The sequence below is a fragment of the Eurytemora carolleeae genome, unplaced genomic scaffold (assembly GCF_000591075.1).
Source record: "Eurytemora carolleeae unplaced genomic scaffold, Eaff_2.0 scaffold261, whole genome shotgun sequence".
In the NCBI taxonomy this organism is placed as follows: Eukaryota; Metazoa; Arthropoda; class Copepoda; order Calanoida; family Temoridae; genus Eurytemora; species Eurytemora carolleeae.
In genome coordinates this window covers 65,619-80,533 of record NW_019396251.1, presented here as the reverse complement: position 1 = coordinate 80,533, position 14,915 = coordinate 65,619, and the positions used below count along the sequence as shown (strand labels likewise).

At 34.2% G+C, this 14,915-nt stretch overlaps 1 protein-coding gene across 2 annotated transcripts in view; it reads right to left on the bottom strand.

Annotated features, from left to right (window-relative positions):
• The window catches only part of LOC111699388 (cadherin-89D), a 50,261-nt gene that overhangs the window by 18,666 nt on the left and 16,680 nt on the right, over positions 1-14,915 (bottom strand). For both annotated transcript variants that reach the window (XM_023470060.1, XM_023470061.1), the window contains exons 5-11: positions 13,535-13,638; positions 9,919-9,991; positions 9,637-9,802; positions 7,326-8,281; positions 4,609-4,690; positions 1,460-1,625; positions 999-1,217 (exon numbers count right to left, since the gene is read on the bottom strand). In XM_023470060.1, coding sequence (XP_023325828.1) covers positions 999-1,217; positions 1,460-1,625; positions 4,609-4,690; positions 7,326-8,281; positions 9,637-9,802; positions 9,919-9,991; positions 13,535-13,638 — 1,766 coding nt within the window. The remainder of the gene's footprint in view (positions 1-998; positions 1,218-1,459; positions 1,626-4,608; positions 4,691-7,325; positions 8,282-9,636; positions 9,803-9,918; positions 9,992-13,534; positions 13,639-14,915) is intronic.

The following is a 14,915-nucleotide window of genomic DNA, read 5'->3' as shown; positions in this document are numbered from 1 at the left end:
CCGCGGAAAACCCAAACATTGATTAGAACCGCGGAAAACCCACAGCATTGATTAGAACCGCTGAAAACCCACAGCATTGATTAGAACCGCTGAAGACCCACAGCATTGATTAGAACCGCGGAAAACCCACAGCATTGATTAGAACCGCTGAAAACCCACAACATTGATTAGAACCGCGGAAAAAAATATTTTTGCAAAAACCCAAATTTCTAAAATTGGAAAGGATGAATTAGTGCTAATTTACTAGGTATGATCTGTATGATCCAACCATCCTTAATTACAGTATTTTATAACTCCCTGATAATCAGGCGGAGATATTCGTCCCGGAACCTTTAACCATAAACTCAGGGAACTAATTAGAACAAACCTCACACTTGCCTCAGGGTTGTCTTTATCCCTTGTCAAGTTGTCTTGTTGGGAATATTCCGACAGATTTCAATTCTTTTCTTTCATATTAAACCCATAATACTATTAGCGGGGATTTATGTAAATATTTTTAGAAAAAAAAATCTGCTAAACTATCATAAAGATTGTGTAACCATGAAACAATGAAACAGTAAATCAATAAAAATATTTTGAGTTTTTATTGAAATATCTTTTCTTTTGTGCATTTCAATACTTATCTAATAATTATTGAAAACTATTCTAGAACTTCCAGTAATAGTCACCGATTGAACAAATACACTCAATTGTTAAAATTTTTTTTTGGACGTACAAAAAATATGATAGTTCATAATAAAAAATTACGGATACTGACAACTCTATACTTTTTCATCCTCTGTGGAATTTCTTGATACAAATTAGAACAGCATAATCAACATGGGGTTAACATATGATTCATGGATACATAACGAACTGGAACCGGGTGCATAGCTAATTATTCGTTATGCTACAAAATTCACGCAAGAACACCTTTTATTGTTGCATTGACATTGAAAACGGACGGCACGGCTTCTTCATTTACTTGCGAAATTTTGAAGGATTAAAATTCAACTTACTTTCGGCGTTTTCAAGAACGGAGAAATCCAGCATTTTTGGTATCTCCTGCTCCTTCCCAAAATCTGCTTCTCCTTTCCCGAGCCGGACAATGAGCGGAGTTGAGATTTCAGATTTGGAATCCGTCACAAAAATATCCAGGTTGTAGCTACTCTTCCAATCCTGGTTCTCAAGTCCAGATACAGTCACTACACCAGTCTCGGCATCAATATCAAACGGAACTAAAAAATTGAAATTTGCGTAGTTTGAACAATTTCAGGAAATTAGTTTGAATTGAGCCCGATTTATCAAGAATAAATTGGAAGTCACTTCCGCTTCTTAATGGAAATCAGACTTGAAATTGGTTTAAAACCAATCCATGTAAATGTGGGACGGATATGGAGACACATTACAATCTTCTCAAGATTGGACCAATTGAGTAATTTTGGTTTTATGCCGGGAGGGGTTTAAAAAGACCTTATACCTTCTGAATTATAATTGTGCTTGATGGCGTATCTGATCGAGGTTGGATCCAGGTTCATGGTTCGAACAGTTCCAAGATACATTCCTTCTTCAAACTCTCCTTCTGTATCCAACCACCACTCATAAGGAGTCCCTTGGAACCCGGGAATATCATCATTATCCGGCCACTAAACATACAAATATCAGGCCACTAAACATACAAACATATAAATATCAGGCCATTAAACATACAAATATCAGGCCACTAAACATACAAATATCAGGCCACTAAACATACAAACATACAAATATCAGGCCACTAAACATACAAATATCTGTCAACTAAACATACAAACATACAAATATCAGGCCACTAAACATAAAAACATACAAATATTAGGCCACCAAACATACAAACATATAAATATCAGGCCACTAAACATACAAAAATACAAATATCAGGCCACTAAACATACAAACATACAAATATCAGACAACAAAGCATGAAAACATACAAATTGAAATATCCGTCAACTAAACATAAAAACATACAAATATCAGGCCACTAAACATACAAACATACAAATATCAGGCAACTTAACATACAAACATACAAATATCAGACAACTAAGCATGAAAGCATACGATTTGAAATATCTGTCAACTAAACATAAAAACATACAAATATCAGGCCACTAAACATACAAACATACAAATATCAGGCAACTAAACATACAAACATACAAATATCCTGTCACTTGACATACAAACATACACATATCAGGCAACTAAACTTACAAAGCTGGCTTCATTTAATTTACAAATATCTGGCCACTAAACATACAAACATATAAAGATCTGGTCACTAAACATAAAAATATAATAAACATAGAAACATACAAATATCCTTTCACTAAATACACAAACTTACAAATGTTTAAGAGAGTTCAGAGCAAAAAATCTAGAAAGAGAAAGCTGAACAAGAAAATAGGAGGGAGAAACAAAAGAAAAGAAAAGTAGAAACGAGGCAAGAAGAGAGAAAAGAAAAGAGAGAAGAGAGGAATAAAGAAAAGAAAAGAGGATATATTTAGGTCTTTTATACCGGTCTCAGAACTTTTATAGTTCTCGACCGAATTGCATTATTATTACAAATAAAAAGAACCAAAGATAAGAGAAAGGAAGATAAATATAAAAGAGTAAAGGAGGTGCAGGGAATCAGATGGATTGGATAAGATTGATGCTGTGGGGAACCTTGAGACAGTTTCCTCCCTCCCTCGCCAATCAATCATCTCCAACGGTTTGAGAACTATTAAGAAACTCAAGAGTCACTCCAGATTTCTACTGTCATACCACCATGCATCCAACCCAAATACCATATATGCATTGGAAACACCAGTCTCATAAAAGTAAGTAAATAATAACATCGGATTCTTGAGTCTATAGGCTTTACGTAGGCAGACAAGTTATGCAATGGTGTAATAGACAGACTGCCATTATATAAATTACACATATGTAGTAAACGCCAAAAACTGATATAAAAAGATCCACAGAGAGATAGTTACGCCCACTCCCCCTCCAACCCTTGACCCCCCAGCCTGATGAAGATTACGCATATTTGCGTAGCGTAGCGTGCTGCGTAGGATCCGCGGGATTTACTTGAATTTGCGTGATCAACGTCGGTTTCAACTCAACAGGGGTTTTCCAACATTATTGAGTGTCCTGTATTCACTATGGTACAGATATGTAGATTGTGGAACCTCTACTAAACTAGAACTATATCTACTAAACTAGAACTATATCTACTAAACTAGAACTATATCTACTAAACTAGAACTATATCTACTAAACTAGAACTATATCTACTAAACTAGAAACTAAGCTAGAACTATATCTACTAAACTTAAACTAGATCTACTAAACTATATCTACTAAACTAGAAGTATATCTACTAAACTAGAACTATATCTACTAAACTAGAACTATATCTACTAAACTAGAATTATATCTACTAAACTAGAACTATATCTACTAAACTAGAAATAGATCTACTAAACTAGAACTAGATTTACTAAATTAAAACAATAAGTTTACCCCTGAATTCCTTTAAGGTTGGATCCTTGTAATTTATTCCTTATTAAGATCTACAAGAGATACTGGAATTAAAACGAGTAAAGAAACAAACATCAGGAAAGCTTAGCTGAGAATTATCCGTTAATTTCATCTTAACTGTATACCTTATACCATAAAGCTCTTAATGCATACTATATAGCATGTACAGTATACCGTACACCGTATACCGTAAACCATATACCGTACACAGTATACCGTATACCATATACCATATATCGTATACCGTATACCGTATACCGTAAACCATATACCATATACAGTATACCATATACCATAAACGGTATACGGTATACCGTATACCGTAAACCGTATACCGTATACCGTATACCGTATACCGTATACCGGGTACCTTATACCATACACCATCTTCTGAATACTACTGAACAAAGTATACCGGACCATGTCCATATCAGAGGCAAAATACAATTGATAATATTCCATTCCAATCAAAAGGAAAGTTTGGACAGTACAATAGTCAAACAAAAAATAATTCATGTTTAAAGAATATTCTTTGAAAACGGAGAATCTTGATTGATTTAGACAACTTGGTTTCCCCTTCAGGCAATATATACTCATAATCTCTAGCCTAGTCAAACTAATTTAATTTCAATCTTCTCATCGAAAGAACGATCGAAGGTTATGCTAAGAAACATAATACTATGAAATTCAGGATGTATGCATATTTAAAATTGAATTGATGAAAGATCAATCCTGGCTCTATCTAAATATTTTGATTGCTCTTACCTTACATTATGTTTACAATAATTCTATTACAAATAGGAATAGGAGGAATACGACTGATTTTTGAATCAAGTTTTCGTTTTGAGTAGTCCAATAAACAAGAATTACAAAAGTTGTGCAGTTTACACAGACTTTCGAAACTTTTTGCTTTATACCCACATAAAGACACAATGTACAATTTACAGTTTCTGGGTCCCACCGTAACACCCAGAGTTAAACTACTGTTACTACAACTTGGAGTTCTACTACTGTTTCTTTTTCTGTAACTGGAGTTCTCTGTACTCCTGTTTTAATATGTACCTGGAGTTCTACAACTGCAACTGCAGATTTTCTTTCCTCCTCATTCTCTGGAAGATCAACAGCTTCAACAAAGAAACTCAACCTTAAAAAAGTGGATAAAAAACTAATAATTTTAAGATTATTGCCTGAGTGATCACAAGAAAAAAATCCAGTTTTTACAATGTTAATTAGAGTTGTGACTCCAAGAAAAGTCTGGGAGTTCCTGAAACCACCCAAATGCTTCCTAGAGTTTGGTTGCACTGTATATCCTCAAGTTGATTGTTTCTCTTCTCAGAAGAAGCTGATAAACCCTCACACGCGACAACAGCTTCAAAGCTACAAGATGTAATAAGAGTAGGCGTATGTTATATGGTTTAGAATTGAAGAGAAGAAGTGGGGTTGTAGATTAGAGATTAGGAAGTTAAGAATTGAAGGGAGAAGTGGAATTGCACACTAGATGTTAAAAAGTTTAGATAATGTAGAGAAGTTAAGTAGGGTTGTAGAGTAGAGATTAGGAAGTTAGGGATTTAATTGAGGAGAATTAGAATAGTAAAGTAGAGATTATGAAGTTAAGGATTGAAGGGGAGAATTAGGCGTGTAAAGTAGAAAATATGAAGTTAAGAATTGAAGGGTAGAAGTACTGTTATAGAGTAGAGATTAGAAAGTTAAAAAGTGAAGTGGAGAAGTAGGATTGTAGTTCTAAAAGTAGAGCACAAGAGCTTTCTAATGATGTATCATTTGTCATATTTGGACATAAAACATGGGATTTAGAGGGGGGGTCAAATTGACCCCCTCCCCCGCGTATCCTGGTTTTCAAGTACCCCAGCGGGGATAGGGTTAAGAATTGAAAAGAAGAAGTACTGTTATAGAATAGAGATTTAAAGGGGAAGTAAGGTTGAAGAGTAGAGATTAGGAAGTTACGAATTGAAAAGAAGAAGTACTGTTGTAGAGTAGAGATAAGAAAGTCAAGAATTGAAGTAATGAAGTGAATTTTAATACAAAAGATTTGGATAGAGGAAGAGAAAGATGGTTGGTTAAAAAAGTAAAAGTAAGAATAATAGAGGAAGTATAATAATGTTCTTTTCATCAAGAGTGAACCTGGGTGTGAGGTTGAGGTATGAAACCAACACAATCGCGGAGTGATTACTGTTTTGTCTGGTTTATTCAACCTGATGAATAGAAGGATTGCCTCTGGACCTAGAGCCTGCAAGGTAAGGTTTTCTCTGGGTAGCTTAACCTTTGAATAATCACAGGGTTCGTCAGATTTATTGAACAGAGGTTAAACCATTCCGTCAACAAACAAAAAACTCTGAATTGCAGTGTTTCTACCCTACATGATCTTTTCTAAGGATGGAGAAAACTTTGTATGTAAATAAACCTCCAGTTAGCTTAACTGTGTAAAAAACCTAAAGCTTGTCATCATTAAACCATTTATTATGATAGTATTTCAAATGGTTGCACTAACAATAATAATAAAGTATGTTTGCTGTAAAGGGTGTGGAGGGGGGGGGGGAATAATTAAGGTTAAACAAGGTACCAGGTTTGCTGTAAAGGGTGTGGAGGGGGGGGGGTCTCTTTCTTCCCTTCCTTCCATTTTCTTCTCTATCTATCTGTTCTCTCTTTCTTCCCTTTCTACCATATTCTTTCTATCTGTTCCCCCTTTCTCTGTTGGAGACGAAATATCTGGTTGTAAGGTTGACTGAATATGTTTTATGAAATAGAGAACGATTGTCTAAGAGTAACTTTAATAAGAAATAGAATTCAAACTTCTCCACTTTTCTTCAATTCTTTAGTTTCCTTAAACTTCCCCGTCCCGTTCTTAGAAGAATCTCTCCCCTTTCAAACTCTTTATCACCAGCTCCCTTCCATCCCGTTCATTAGAATATCATATCTTGTATCCCAGTCCCCCGTCCTGTGGCTAGAATGGTTTCAACCTTGGTTGAGTAAAGTGATCAATTGATTTCCTGGATTTTCTAAACATGACGGAGTTTATCCTTTAGATCAAACACAGCAACCGGAGACAGAATCAATATACACGTTTATAGATACAAAATTATATCCAACTCTAAAACATGAGGGTACAAACCTTAATTAAAAATAATATAACCTGTATCCTAGGACAAACCTGTATCACGGGATACAAGATCTGTGTAGAAACCTGTATACCAGGATACAAGACCTGTATAGAAACCTGTATTTAAGGATACAAGATCTGTAAACAAACCTAAATCCCAGGATACAGGATCTTATATAAACCTGTATCCAAGGACACACAATCCGTATGGAACTCTGTATCCCAAGATACAAGATCTGTATACAAATCTGTATCCCGGGATACAAGATCTGTATAGAAACCTGTATCCCATGGTACAATATCTGTATAAAAACCTGTATCCCGGGATACAAGATCTGTATAGAAACCTGCATCCTGGGATATATGATCTGTATATAAACCTGTATCCTAGGATACAAGATCTGTATATAACCCTGTATCCCGGGATACATGATCTGTATATAAACTTGTATCCAAGGTAAAAGATTTGAATATAACCCTGTCTTCTAGGATCCTGTATCCCGGGATACATGATCTGTATATTAAAACTGTATTCCAAGATACAAGGAAAACTAATACTCTTCTATTTATAAAGACCATTTAGAACGTGAACCTGCTCGGTTAATAAATTACTGCTGTGCAAAAATATGCTTTGTGAATATTAATATTTAGAATGTTTACTCACTTTCTTGACTGAGTGAATAGCTGTGTAAGGAAGATCTCCCCGGAGAGAGGATCCAAAGAGATGGGAAGAGATTCAGTACTGTTCCTGATTTTATACTTGATATATCCGTTAGTACCCTGATCAAGGTCTTCAGCTTGAACCTGACCAACTTTAGCTCCAACCTGTGCTCCAACAGGAACCAGGAACAAGTAGACATTATTTGGTAAGAATACAGGGCTGTTGTCGTTATAATCAAGGAGATGGATATCGACCTCAACACTGAAAGGTTCGGAGTTAGGTAGGACGGACGGAGAATCCTCTATTGCGAGAACACGGACCACGATATTCTCATATTTCTCACGGTCGAAAAGATCTGGTTTCTCAAGAATCAGACTTCCCTCCGAATCTAAAAGAAATGCTCCAGATGGGTCCTCAAGTGCATAGTGGAACACGGCGTTCTCTGGTTGATCCCGATCAGTTGCGGTAAACTGCATGATTCGAAAACCAGCGGGAAGGTTCTCAATGACCGTCATATTATATTTCTCGACCTGAAACTCAGGTTTGTTGTCGTTCACATCTAAGACGTCAATCTCCACCGCAGATGTGGCAGCCTTCACTTCGTTATCCTTCTGCCAAGCTGAGATATCAAGAAAGAATTTACCAGACTCAAGCTGCTCTCGGTCTAGCTCCCGGGTTAGATACAACTGTCCTGAATCCTTGTCTATATGGAAATATTTCATCTCGTTCCCTCCTGTTATTCCATACTGGAGCTCAGCTTTAATGGATGTATCCTGATCTTCTGCATAGATCGGAGGAGTTGTTTCCAATAGTCTTAGCTCCGTAGTTCCAGTCAGAGGATAATCTTCCTTAATCTGGAGCTTGTAAAGGGACTTGGAGAAGATCGGGTTTCTGTCGTCTACATCCCGTACTGTGATGAGCAAGGACGAGGTTGAGGAGAGAGGAGGAACTCCAGCATCCTGAAATATACCGCATGTCAGATATAATTGCACTAGGATTTTTCTCCATCATTTATCATGAGCAGAGGATGTAAGCTGGAAATATCTATGTACATAGTTCACTCAGAAATATATATTTGAGAAATGATTGAATTCTTTGCAATACGATTGTTTGCACAGAAACTAATATCCCGCACATTTACTTTTTTATTCCTGCTATTAAAACTCTTAGGGATGTATTGTCAAAGAATAAAGAGAAATGACGAGAGATAGATTTAGTTCTTTTTAGTTTGACCCAGCGTACAAAAAAAGAGGTTTAACTATGTCTCTCTATTTATTAAATCACTAACTATCATCATATATAATTTTTATTATGAATTTTCATTTGCTTATGTTACCTTTTTAGACTTTAAAATTTTCCCGATTCTAGAGACCTCAAAAAAAACTTGTTTATACAAATTGAGTTTGGTGAGAAAGTGTATTCGTTAAGAAGTTATAATGTAACAAAAATGATAAAAATAACTCTTTTGCCTTATCTCTATAATCTATGCATCTAGTATATTACAGGAAATATGAAAATCGTGATATATGTATTGGAACATTGTATAGTCAACAATAAAACATTATCCTTGATACTTTCCCATTTTCTCTAACTTTCTTCAAGCGTTATCTTCTCTCTTTCTTCCCTTCCTACCATCTTCTTCTCTATCTATCTGTTCCACCTTTCTTCCGGCCCTTCCTACAATCTTCTTCTCTATCTATCTGTTCCCCCTTTCTTCCCTTCCTATCATTTTCTTCTCTATCTATCTGTTCTCTCTTTCTTCCCTTCCTACCATATTATCTCTATCTGTTCCCCCTTTCTTCCCTTCCTTCCATTTTCTTCTCTATCTATCTGTTCTCTCTTTCTTCCCTTCCTTCCATTTTCTTCTCTATCTATCTGTTCTCTCTTTCTTCCCTTTCTACCATATTCTTTCTATCTGTTCCCCCTTTCTCTCTCTTCTCCTCCTCCAAATTTACCTCGTTCTTAACTAATTTTTTCTTCCAACCTCCATCCCATATTTCTTTTTCCTCAATCCCCCCAGCTCCCTCCCTGCATCTTCCACATTTTCTCTTCCCTCCATCCTTCTTCCTCCTTCCTCAACCTCCATATGAGCCCCTCACCTTTCCTTTCTCACTCCTCCCTTTCCTAATTAATCCCTTTTTTCCCTAGCTCCCTACTTGCTTCTTACTTATCCTCGCTCAATCCCTTCTCCCTCCTACTCAATCCCTCCTACCTCCTCCATCCCACATCCCTTCCCCTCAATCCCATTTCCTTTATCTATTCCTTCTTACACATTATTCCAAGTTTTCAAATGTCTGTTGAAAAGTAAGATTACCTCTGCAACTACTGTAAGATTGAAGAACGTATCTCCTTGTTCAAAATCAAGTTTCTTCCGGAGAACCAGGACAGCCTTTCCGGAACCTTCCAAAGAGAACTTCTTATCTTCGTTCCCGGAGAGAATAGAATAACTAATGAAGGAGTTCGGAGTATTGGGTTGATCCCTGAAATTAACAATTTTATAATCTGACTTTTTGGTTTTATCCTTTTTGATTTTATAATTTGCTAATGTTATCATTAAACTTTTTTTTTTAATAATTTTAATGAATGAAAGAATGACCTGTCTATAGCGTGAATACCCCTAAACACTGTTAATCCAACAGGAGTATTTTCTTCAATAGTTACATTGTATCCTAAACAAGGTTTATATAAGATAAAGAGATAATACTATAAAATATATTAGATAAGTTAAAGGTAAAGATATATATTAAGTATAAACCACATAGATCCAGACTGATGTGAAAAGTTGCAAAGTTTTTCAAAACCGGGTCGACTTTTAATTGTCGTAAAGCCTTGGCCTTTGGGTATCAGCAAAGTTATCAAATATTTTTACGTGAGAGCTTGCAACCGTTGGATCACTGTGAAATTTGTATGCAAAGTATCTAAATAATATAAAATATAATGTTGAAGCGATGAAAATAAAAATTAAATTTTTGTGTTGAGAAATTCTTTTCTTATTTCATATGTTATGTTGTAGATAAAGAGATAAATGTAGGTTATTTTACTAAAGATTTTATAAAACATATTTATACTGTGGCCTTATTCAGGTGGTGTATGGGGAAGAGGGCAGAAATGATAAGCTTGGGGCGGATATCTGATCATGTAAATAACTCAGGGATTAGGTTGAATAACCAACATGTGATGGAGCTACGGGATCAATTATACGTGTGTCTCCTATACAGGGTTCTTCTCACGTTTGTTGGGAAGGGATTGATAAAGGCTAAATACTCATAGTATGACCAAATATGGAGAGAGTTGAAGAAGGTTTGAAACTTGAATGCACATATAAAAAAGGCCTATGTATTTATATTTGATGTGATTGAAAACCTTATCAATAAATTAGAAAAGGCAGTGTTTACATACATCTCAAAAATATTTTTCGTCAAGCTATTCAAAAGTATTAAACTAGGAGGAGAACGAGAAAATAATATTTCGATAAACAAATTAAATCTTGATCAAAGGTTCAAAAAGAAAAGAGCTCAAGGAGAAATAACATCAGATTTATGTAAGAGGAGAAGAAAGCTTTAAGTTAAAAGAAAGAAAAACAAAGAAAAAGAAAGAAATGCACAAGGCTCTTTTGTAGAAATTAATGGAGGGTTTACGTCCTTTAAGTATAAACAGATAATTCAAGGAGAAAACAAAGAAGATAAAAGGAAGAATAGAATATTAAGAGTAATAAAGATTTGCAAGAAGAAGAAAAGTGAAAGCTGAACAAATGAGAGGAGATGGCGAAAAAATAAATCAAAACAGGAATAAGACAGTTTAAATATGATTAGGAGAACTGATGAAGGAAGCACAGAGAAGAAGAAAAAAGATCAAAAAATATCACAAGCATAAAAAGCAAAGAATAAAGGGTACATAAAACCTCGAAACGAATTGAAAAGAGAGATTTCAAATAAGGACTAAAAGTTTAAACTTGAAATGTTCAACATTATCTAAATCTAAATCCAAACTGTTCGTGCTGAAGGGTGTAGCTAGCTTATTTCTAAAGAAGAGTGTGGGGAGTTGAATGTAAAGGGGGAAGGGATATTTTCTGTTCATACAGTAGTGTTTATAAACCTACAAATACAATACGTCATTAATCAACCAGTATCAAGGATAGATGGATGAATAGATAGATTAATCACTGAAGGGTAATCATAAAATAATGTGTTTTAGAACTAAACACAGAGATACTTAGCTTACATGCAGGGTATAGAGATAGATATACATTCATATAGCAGCATTGAGATAGATATACATACATATAGCAGCATTGAGATAGATATACATACATACAGCAGCATTGAGATAGATATACATACATATAGCAGAGATAGATATACATTCATATAGCAGCATTGAGATAGATATACATACATATAGCAGCATTGAGATAGATATACATACATACAGCAGCATTGAGATAGATATACATACATACGGCAGCATTGAGATAGATATACATTCATATAGCAGCATTGAGATAGATATACATACATATAGCAGCATTGAGATAGATATACATACAGCAGCATTGAGATAAATATAATACATACAGCAGCATTGAAATAGATATACATACATACATCAGCATTGAGATAGATATACATTCATATAGCAGCATTGAGATAGATATACATACATGTAGCAGCATTGAGATAGATATACATACATACAGCAGCATTGAGATAGATATACATACATACAGCAGCATTGAGATAGATATACATACATATAGCAGCGTTGAGATATATATACATTCATATAGCAACATTGAGATAGATATACATACATATAGCAGCATTGAGATAGATATACATACATATAGCAGCATTGAGATAGATATACATAAATATAGTAGCATAGAGATAGATTTACATACACAGCAGCATAGAGATATATTTACATACATACAGCAGCATAGAGATATATTTACATACATACAGGAGCATAGAGAATGACATAAATAGACTAGCATGGACAGATAGACTTCACAAACAGAGAACTAGATAAAGTAACTCATATCATAAAGATTAAAAACGTACTCTGAAAATAAATAGGCAAATAAATACATAGAGTATTGAGATTGAAAGGAAAAAAGTAATACATAGACAGACGTACAGAACAAACGTATAAACATATACAAACACTAACGCGCATAGACAAGTAATGGATAGACAATAACATAAAACTAACAATATTTATACTTTTAAACACAACACTAAACATCTAATATATTTATAACCTTCATAGATAGACATCCGATATGAACACAATATCAGACAATAGAGGTTTAAGAATCTTTGAAATTAGATGATAAACAAAATATGTAAGATTCTGGTATCAGTAAATCAGTGATTAAAGATATGGGACGAAGGATGAAGAAGAGTAAAATCAAGATTTATATTCAAAAAGATCAGATTCCATGATTTGTTCTTTAAACAAATGAGATGGGACTAAATAGTCACGTAAAAAGATACATTTTTGGTTTTAGATTTACAACATAATTGGGATACATTAGATTATTATAAAAACTTTGATACTAAAAACCGGAATTTTTTTCTTTTACTGGAATTGTGTTCGAAAAACGTAAAGCATAAGAGTTCACATAATTATACCACCCTGAGTTCTCTGTGAAGCTAAACTCACCCGAATACCAAAAATACAAAAACAACCCATTCCTTAATTCTGTATATGGATGAAAAATATCTTTATAAAACATTCCAACATTCCTTTGTTTCTAAGAATTTATTTTAAAGGGACGTTTGGCCTTTTCTATTATTGCTGTGAATTATACACTCCAAAGGTCGAATCAATGCTAAATTACTGGTACGATTTTGTGTTCTTATATCTCTTCTAGCTAATTGATTTTGTTTATGTTGTGATAACTAGTTAAGAAAATGAATGAAAGAAAATTAGTAGTAAGTAAGTGAATCTTGGCCCAGACGAATGGAATTTAGACAAATTTTTTTTCGTGCAAAAATTCTGCGTGATTTTCTCTTAAAACTCTTTAAATCCAGTCAAAGTCATATTTCCTAAACTCTATATCTTTGCATTCCAATGTCGTAGACCTTAGATATTTTAAATCACAGGTTTACACCATCAGGTTGCAAAGATATAGGGATAAGAAAATTAACTAAAAGAAAGAAATCATGGGCCGACATTTTGTAAAAGTTTTTTTTTATAAAACTCACCGTCTGCTTGAAAAACAGGAGGATGGTCGTTAATATCCTGGATAAAGATTGTTACAGGAAGATACGAGGTCTCCTGGTCCCGTCCTCGGCAAGCTAATCGGAATCTAAATATAATTCAGTCTCAGCTTGTACTCAAAGATTTGGATTTATTTTAGGTTTAGAGTTTTTAGGTTCAAGTTTAGATTCAAAGCTTGAAGTTTTACACCTCGGTTAAAGTTTAAAATGCATGTTTAGGTTTAGAGGATAACTTTTAGATATAAGTTTAGGATTAGGTTTAGTTTCGGCTTAGGTTTCCAGCCCGGTTTAGTTTCGTTGTAGGCGTACACACAGGTTTAGTTTGGTTAAGGTTTCCATCCAAGTTTAGTTTTGTTTAGTTGTCCATCAAGGATTAATATGGTTAAGGTGTCCATCCTGGTTTAGTTTGGTTTAGTTGTTCATCAAGGATTAAAATGGTTAAGGTGTCCATCCTGGTTTAGTTTGGTTTAGTTGTCCATCAAGGATTAATATGGTTTAGTTGTCCGTCCAACTTTATATTGGTTTAGTTTTCCATCAAGGATTAATATGGTTCAGGTGTCCATCAAGGATTAATATGGTTTAGTTGTCCATCTAGGATTAATATGGTTTAGGTGTCCATCCAGGTTTAGTTTGGTTTAGTTGTCCATCAAGGATTAATATGGTTTAGTTGTCCATCAAGGATTAATATGGTTTAGGTGTCCATCCAGGCAAAGATGAATGTAGACTTATTTCGGTGTGTGTAATCTAAGGTTTAGATTTAGATTAAGGTTATAATCATGCTCTGGTTAGGTTTAGGAAGTAAAGAATTTGTTTAAAGAACCGAATGTACAAAAATTCTTTATCAACTTGATGATGTTTAATTATCTAGCCCCGAACCTTACAAGAAGCAAAGTTGCATCCTCGATATGCAATAAACAATTTACATTCATATTTTTTATCACATACAAGGTTTGAATGAGGTTTATTAAATACAAGGTTTAGAATGAGGTTTATTAAATACAAGGTTTAGAATGAGGTTTCTTAAATACAAGGTTTAGAATGAAGTTTATTAAATACAAGGTTTTGAATGAAGTTTATTAAATACAAGGTTTAGAATGAGGTTTATTAAATACAAAGTTTAGAATGAGGTTTATTAAATACAAGGTTAATAATGAGGTTTATTAAATACAAGGTTTAGTATGAGGTTTATAAAATACAAGGTTAAGAATGAGGTTTATTAAGTACAAGGTTTAGAATGAGGTTTATTAAATACAAGGTTTAGTTTGATGTTTATTAAATACAAGGTTTAGAATGGGGTTATTAAATACAAGTTTTAGAATGAGGTTTATTAAATACAAGGTTTAGAATGAGGTTTATTAAACACAAG